This window comes from Montipora foliosa, chromosome 11, assembly GCF_036669935.1.
Source record: "Montipora foliosa isolate CH-2021 chromosome 11, ASM3666993v2, whole genome shotgun sequence".
NCBI classification, from domain to species: domain Eukaryota; kingdom Metazoa; phylum Cnidaria; class Anthozoa; order Scleractinia; family Acroporidae; genus Montipora; species Montipora foliosa.
Genome location: NC_090879.1, coordinates 9555285 through 9563159, shown reverse-complemented (window position 1 = coordinate 9563159; position 7875 = coordinate 9555285). Strand labels below are relative to the sequence as shown.

Genomic DNA, 7875 nt, shown 5'->3' with positions numbered 1-7875 from the left:
CTTCCCGAATTTGCGAATTTGTTCCCTTAGGCTGCTTTTTCCTATTTTAACTTATAGGACGAATCAGTTGAAGGAGTTTTAATCATTCTGTGCAATCACTCGTTTCACTGGAGCTGTCTGTCAAAGTGGCCGGACACACTGTGAGTGAAGTCTTATGGCTAATGACAAGTTTGTACCGAATCATGAGTCGTTCCTGTCCTTTGCAGGACCTAACGGCCAGTAAAGCTGTTCATTTGAACTTTGTCCCGTTCGGTGTAGGTATAGGTATAGGTATAATCTTTATTTAGACAAGGTATTTCCTTCAGGACTTTACAATAATGAATTAAATAAATCAAACTACCTAACTAAATTAAATTACTAAAAACTAGTACAATAAAAGAAGTGATGGGAAACTTGCTTTACAAGGAAGCCGTGTATAAAAGCAGGATAAAACGTACATAAGACTACTATTAAAATCATAGTTCTTCAATTTAGATTTAAATTCATTAAGAGAGGGCGACTGTCGAAAATCCAAGGGCAGACTATTCCACAGTACAGCTCCGCTTTTTGTTGCCCCTACAAAGGACTGGAACGACACAAATCTCGCTAGGAACTTGCTATTATCGAAACATTCTATGCATGGACTTGTTAATCATTAATATTTGACTCGGACAGTCAAGAGTTATAGATAAGCACTATCTTCACCAATCGAGTTCTTCCCTAGATTGCTATCCAGCCTTTAAACTCTTATTGCGGAAAACGAAGTATTCAGATCAAGTGAATATATATTATGTCAATCCAGTACAGATCGAACGTGAACCTTAAGTAAGACTTTTTCTCATTTTACTGAAGCAACAACATTCGGAACCTGCTGCTGTTTGGTATTGTAAGCCGATTCTATTGTTTTTAACTCAGGGTCATTGTTTCAATTGTTTAGTTTTATTATACGTTATGAAAGCTGCTACATGTACGTGAAGTGCCTCACCATCTTTTTTGTTGCGATAGCGAGAATGCACCTTACCTCTGACAATTTTGTCTTCTTTCCCTAGCTGTCCACTCTGCAGGTACTGGCAAACTCCGCAACCTGACGGAAATAAGTGCTTTGAATGCGATTCAAAGAAAGTATGGTTCCTTTTGTTCGTAAAAAACTGTTATCTTAAAAACTTGTCGCGCAACATTCTTTCATTGCAAGTTTTGGTGGATGTTTCGCGTTTTTCACCTTGCATGATCAACTTGACCCACAATAAAAACATTTGTTGCGGGTTGAAGAAATGCAGTGCGCTGATTGGTCGATTTGCTAGTAGACTGGTTGCGCGACAAGTTGTGAGCTTGATGAAAAACGAGCAACAAAGCCAAAATTTGTTGCTAAGAGTAGACCCGCGGCCCTACTTTTCGCAATAACTTTCTTCAACCCGCAACATGTGCGACAAGATGATCATGCAAGGTGAAAAACGGGAAACATCGACACAAATTTGCAACAAAACAATGTTGACGCGCCAAGTTGAGGGTTTTTGTATCTCGTATTTAGCGGCCTTTAGACAGAAAAAATCACTTAAGCGTCTTTCAAATGTTCGTCATTGATTGTACCCTTTTTACTGGGTTGCCAAACCCGGTCGGAATCTGCGTTTCATTTCTCCGTATTTTTATTATTATTACTGGGTTGCCAGTAATAATAACCCCTGTCGGAAAATGGGTAATATTTCTCCGTTTTTTCTAATTTTTTTTCCGTGTCGGTAAAAGTCTTACCTGTCACTCCCCTGCTAAGTGGTGTCTTTGTGCATAGAGTCTTCTGTGCGCATTTTGTTGGGTTTGAGGTGGTTGGGGCAATTCGTAGATTTATCTGGTGCACACAGGAGAACATTTAACTAACCATCGCTAGAAATGGGAGAGATTGGCTATTGCGCAATCAAATTCGAGCTATCTGGCAGCCGGATTGTGATGCAAACATTTATAGGCGTTTGTATGGAACTTGCAACTGAAAAGTGAATTTCTCTTGAAGACGTACAGAAAGTAAAATTGTGCAACTGCAGCTTGGTAGGCTATTATACCACGAGGAAAAACATGTATAGATCATAATAAAGTAAATGAATTTCATGTATACTTGCGAACGTTTATGATCTACCATTCGCCCCACAAAATTTCTAAGGATTTGTGTGGCATTTAGCGAAATAAGGCAAAATCATAGTTTATAAATTGCGAATGCCAACGCTGGTGACATGATGGCAAAAATGTGCAAGTGGATATCGTAAAAACGTAAGACAAATTAACTTACTTGCACTTGTATAGTCCTCGTATACTAATTTTCATGTATACTTGCTCTGGTTGAAAACTGCACATAAACCCGATCGCGACAAATTTTCCTGCTAATCCCTCGATAAAATGCCAAAAAAGTGCTGAGTTCAAAATGCGATATCTCCGCCAAATGTGCTCCAAATTTGTTTCTAAACCCATCGTTGGAAAGCTCATCTCTCCCTCTTTTTGGTGGTATAAGAATCATTTTGGTCAGTGGGCTTTATATGGGCATGTGCATTGCTTTTTTACCGCTGTTTCAAGCTTTGAATATGAGCCCGCTATAAACCCAAAACAAAGGACTCCGGCCATCGGCCAGTGCCAATCCCGGGGGCTTTTTAATTATTTATCTGCGAAAAAAAAATATGCAAAAACTACAATGTCTGACAATCTGTTGTGGAAAGAAGAACTGCAAACAAAACTTAAAAATTCAAGAGTCATCACCTCTACACTATATATTCGAACAACGGGCGGCTGGTTCATTTTTGTTATTAAAAATAACCCACAAGTTATTACTCAAATGGAGCGACCTGAAAAATGCATTTGCGGACGCATCGTACATCGATCTTCTCCATCTGAGCACTGTACACTTACCTTTTTCGATTAAACCTGAAGCAGAAAAAGTGGAAAATCGCCTAAGAGCCGTAGCTACGAAAGTATATGGCCAGGGGAAGGGGTTACGCGGAACCACAAGGGCCAATTTTCTTGAGAAGGAAAGGTCAATTAAGGTGTACCATCATGAGCTTGATCATGGCAACAGTGTGATAAAAAATAGAGCCGCAAAATGCGAGGAAGAGAAAGAGCATCTGGAAGCGGAAATTCAAGAGCTTGAAAAAAGATGGGAGGAGCTCTTAGAAGAACTTCAAAGTACTGCGGTTAGAATGCAGGACCTAGAGAATGAATCAGCGAAGGCAGGTGAAGAGAACAAACAGCTACACGTATCAGAAGACCTCGATTTCCTCAAGGACGTTATGATATGCACTAACTGCAGTGGAAACTTAAGAAACCATGGCCGACCTATACACGAGGTTGGTAAATGCCAAGGGAACCGAAAGATAAAAGAAATAAAAACCAGGGCTGAAATGGCCCTGTGGTTCTTGGAGTCATTTGCCTTAACACTTGAATCTGTCAAAGTCAAAGATAAGGATGGGAAAGCCACTGAACTTGACTACGGAAAAGACAAGGGAACATCATTTCATGCTCTATCACAGGAAGGTCAAGACAATGTGCGCTCCCTTCTTTACATCATGGACAAGTTTTGTGTTGGGGATGCAGCTTACCATGAAGTGTCAATGATTGTAGATGATGCCCCAAGAAGCTATTTGATCAAACAATGCAGAAGTGACTTGAACAAGATTTTTCACATATCAAAGACACCAGGAAAACATGCAGGAGCCCAAATGAGCTTCACAGAGGAGCTTCGAGCGCAAATCAAAAAGAAGGTTGTATATAGTTTCAATAAATAATCTTGCAAAACCAATTCCTAAAAAAGGGGCCTAGCCAACTCTTATCCCCATCCCTCTCTGTCTGTCCTGCTATAGCCTCAGCAGCCCTGCTATAACACCTATGCCTAGTACCTAGACTTAGGTTTGTCAACAGTAAGTCTGGTGGAACTTACCTTTGATAATACTAGTTATGAATGTTGCATAGTGTCACATAACAAGTCTTTCTGCCCCCCCCCCCAACTCTCATTTTGCTTCAAAAAACATAATTATCTGCAGCAAAATTGTAACTCTTGGCAAATTCTAACATTGCCTTTTCTAGAGAGAAAATGGTGACCTTGGAAAACAACAAGTCAAGGTATCTGGTGATGGTGCTAAAATGTCAAGGATAGCAATATCTCATTTTCCCTGCTGTCTGATGGAGAGAAAGTAATGTCCTGCAAAGGTAAATGTTGCTATGGAACTTTCAGTAAGTATAAATGTTTTTACAAATCATGTATATGCATTTTAACAGGAAATCACACAGTTGGAATTGTTTCTGGAAGTAAGGATTACGATGTTCTGAAAGCTTCCTGCAAAGATCTGTTTGCTGAAATTAATGAGCTGGTTGATGAAGGAGAAATTGAGGTGGATGGTCACAAGGTACCTTTGAACTTCTATTTGTCTGGTGATTACAAGGTAAGGGAAAACATAATTTATATAATTATGTAAATCTTGCCATATATTGAAATAAGCATCCCAAACACTCCAAGATGTTATATGGAATTATAACAGTATATGTTGCACCCCTTTAACAAAATTTTTAAAATTGATGAGATGCAAGTGGCAAAGAAAACTAATGTAAATTGCTTATGCAACCAATGAAATTACATGATTTCATGCCTGGGCTGCACACAGTATTGTATTCATTCAAATACTAAAAGTGCATTCTTAAAATAAACACTGCTGGACTGAATAAGCACTTATCACAATTACAGATTTAATAAGCACTAAATGTGCCACATATTCAAGTAAATACAGTACTGCAATTTACAAATTATCAATTGTGAATCAACTATGAATTATATTGCTTAGTTCCTTCTTCTAGTTCTTGGGATGAACAGTGCATGTGCTGACTATGCCTGCATATACTGCAAAATACATAAGGATGCCGGGTAAGAACAAAAACTTACAATTAGCCATAATCATGGAACCTGCTTTCCTTTCTTATACAATAGATGTGTCGTAATGGTAAAATATTTCTTATTGAAACTGAAAAAAAGTTTAAAATAAGAAATTATGTTTATTTCAATAGCTGGGACACAACAAAGCCAGAAAACTATTACTGGATGGATGGGAATAGGAGAACGCTGACCGAAAACAAAGATCTCGCCAACAAATCAAACCACAACTATGGATGCATCAGACCCCCTCTGCTAAACATTCCAATTGAGAACATAAGGGTGGACGAGCTTCACTTACTGCTTCAAGTTACCGGTACTTAATCCATATAGAATCGACATGTATGTTAAGTCCCTGGGATGTAGTCTTTTTTTACCTTGTCCCCAGATTTCCCCTGGCTCACGAATAACAATCTGGGGACAAGAGTAAGTCCTTGCCACACTCCAAGGAAGCAGAACTTTTGGCTTCAATCTTTTGAAAATACTTAAAGACTGGAAACAAAGGGGTGTTTTTCTGTCTTTTTACAGATAGATTGGAGAAAAACATTCTCAATAATGCAATTGAGAAAGACAAGAAAGACAACCTTAACAAGGCACCATCGGCCAGAAAACACAAAAACATGCAAAAAACCATAGAGGCGATTAACAGTTGTGGGGTGAGCTTTAGTGTATGGAAGAAGCGCAATGCTGATGGGACGCCAAGTGGCTTGTACGATTGGACAAGCATGGTTGGGAATGAGAAGAAAAAAGTGCTCCGAAGCCTGCCTGAGAAGTTCCCACAGATCCTTGATCCAGAACACTGTGATACAATCACCAAAATATGGAAGGTATTTTTTTTGTTTGTTTTACAGCTAATAGCAGTTACATTTTCTCTGGTCTGACAGTGGCATCATACTGAAGAACCTTACCTTGTCTCTTATCTTCAAACACATGATAAATTGCATACATTTTTCCTAAACACTTTGGCAATCCTCTTATAATAAAAATATTGTTATATTTTTATAGGGTTTTGACAATGTATACCAAACATTATCAGCTTGGAAGCCATGTCCAAAATCGCATAGATTCCTTCTTTAAGGATGTAAGTTAAATTTTCTTCTCATTTTAACTCATTTCAAGCAATTGCTAACAAGGTTATGGTTTTAATTAATAGTACAATTCCTAGGTTTGTACAGAAACTAATTTGTTGTTACTTAATTCTAAACAGGCAACAGAGTGGATAAAATTGTATCTATCACTTGGTGGAGATGTCATTGGATATGGAAATGCTTCTGTCACTCCATACTTTCATGTATTGGCCTACCACCTACCCCGATTCATCAGAGACGAGACCCCTTTCAAATCATTCACAGGCCAAGGAGTAGAAAAAATTAATGATACTGTACCATCCATATACCACAACAAATGCAACAAGCATGATGCATGCAAAGAGGCAATTTTAGCCCTGAAAAGAATTGACTATCTTCTAGGTGTTGAAAGGCAACCGCACCAGTATACCAAAAAAACTTGTGAGTACTGGGAGGCTGACATCTTTGAACAAAGAAGAAAGAGACCGCAACTGTGTGTTGCCTCAACAGAAGATGACGAACCACCAATTACTGAGGGTGATGTGGAAACAATGACCATCCCTGAACTAAAAACCACACTCAAAGAAATGGGAATTGCTACAAATGTAGTAGAGAAGACAAGCTAAGGGAAATTCTCAGGAAAGCTATTTCTGGCAATACAAATGGCATTAACCCTTAGCCCTAAAAATGATCAACATCAAGTTTCTGCTTGTAAAATCACTGCTTTATAAAACAGTGGTCATGAGAATAATGGACATGATTACACAAGATAAATCTAATTATTGATACTTCAACAAATTCTCCTCACTACATCTGTTGAAAATGTACAGGGGTAACAAATGAGATTTTGATTTTTTATGTTAGGGTTTTAAAATTGAAGCCAATAGACTGTATTCATAAATGGCGGCTAAGTAATTATTCTTTTGTCATTATGCTAATCATCCTCACTAGCCTCGTTAGCACGAACAAAATTCAAAAGAAACTTTGCTCCAAAGTGAGGCTAGTGAGGATGATTAGCATAAAGACAAAAGAATTTCTTGGCTGCCATTTATGAATACGGTCTATACACTAATTCTAATTGAAGCTCTTGGAAATGTCCAATCTCTCATTGGAACTGGGCCAATTGGAGAGGCAATGATGAACAAAACAGTGGCCCTGCATTCTGTAGTTAACTAGTTTCACAATTTTGTGATATTGCATGCTTTCTTGCAAAAGTGTATTATAACTTTTTCAACTGGTGCTCGTGGTGCTTCAGCATTCCATTACATGTATCTTTAATGTATTGAACCGGAGTCCAGCTTAAAAGAGGTTTCATCTTTAAAGGGAAATCCACAGATTTACCCTGCCCATGGAGATCAAGGTAATACCACCAGCTCTCAGGAAGGGTGGTAAAACGGAAGAAGTCTTCTTTGTGGTAAAGTTTGTATCCGGGGTGTTCAGATACAACCCCTCTATCTCCCCATAGATACCTCTGCACATCAAAGTCAATTTGTACATCTACAGGGGCAGAAGACTTCCCTTTAACACTTGTTAGCATGGCATGGTAGAATTTTCCTCCAGCCATCTGTAACCGGTAGCTATCCAGCTTGACAGGCTTTTCATAAGTTCTGAATTTTGAAATAAAAGAAAACTACAAGTTGGTGGATGGTAAAACTGCATTTATTTATGTATTACATTAACGGTTGTACATGGCAAACTCGGTGAAAAAATTGAAAGAAAAGACTGAGAACAAGTACATTGAGTAACTCAATCAGTTATATAAGGCAAACATTCACCGTAATAAGGCTGGTGTGAGGTGATCCTCTGGCTCCCAACTGCAGGCTTGCAGTGGCCAACCTTTCCATTTCACAAGATACTCCTGACAATGAAAGAACAGATTTGTCTTAGGATGATCCCGAAAAATAACAAAAATGAATCGAGAAAACATTTCGTTCTGAC

At 38.5% G+C, this 7875-nt stretch overlaps 2 protein-coding genes across 8 annotated transcripts in view; both read left to right on the top strand.

The window, feature by feature from the left end:
- Nucleotides 1–7875, top strand: part of LOC137975585 (BRCA1-associated protein-like) — a 125507-nt gene that overhangs the window by 41824 nt on the left and 75808 nt on the right. For all 7 annotated transcript variants that reach the window (XR_011117602.1, XM_068822701.1, XM_068822704.1 and 4 more), the window contains 2 exons: nt 58–140; nt 1029–1101. Coding sequence is in view for 6 of the 7 variants with exons in the window: in XM_068822701.1 (XP_068678802.1) it covers nt 58–140; nt 1029–1101 (156 nt within the window). In the remaining variant the exon portion in view is untranslated. The remainder of the gene's footprint in view (nt 1–57; nt 141–1028; nt 1102–7875) is intronic.
- On the top strand, nt 4033–7326 carry LOC137975587 (uncharacterized). The gene is made up of 7 exons (XM_068822706.1): nt 4033–4155; nt 4225–4388; nt 4785–4864; nt 5005–5186; nt 5399–5697; nt 5876–5951; nt 6078–7326. The coding sequence occupies exons 1-6, from the start codon at nt 4143–4145 to the stop codon at nt 5945–5947; spliced, it is 810 nt and encodes a 269-aa protein (XP_068678807.1). The 5' UTR covers nt 4033–4142; the 3' UTR covers nt 5948–5951; nt 6078–7326.

Bases quoted from the DNA above. Each gene is read 5' to 3' on its own strand.
- LOC137975587 (XM_068822706.1), top strand. The intron at 4,865-5,004 runs GTAAGAACAAAA...TTATTTCAATAG, and splicing joins AAAATACATAAGGATGCCGG to CTGGGACACAACAAAGCCAG. The intron at 5,698-5,875 runs GTATTTTTTTTG...ATATTTTTATAG, and splicing joins CAATCACCAAAATATGGAAG to GGTTTTGACAATGTATACCA.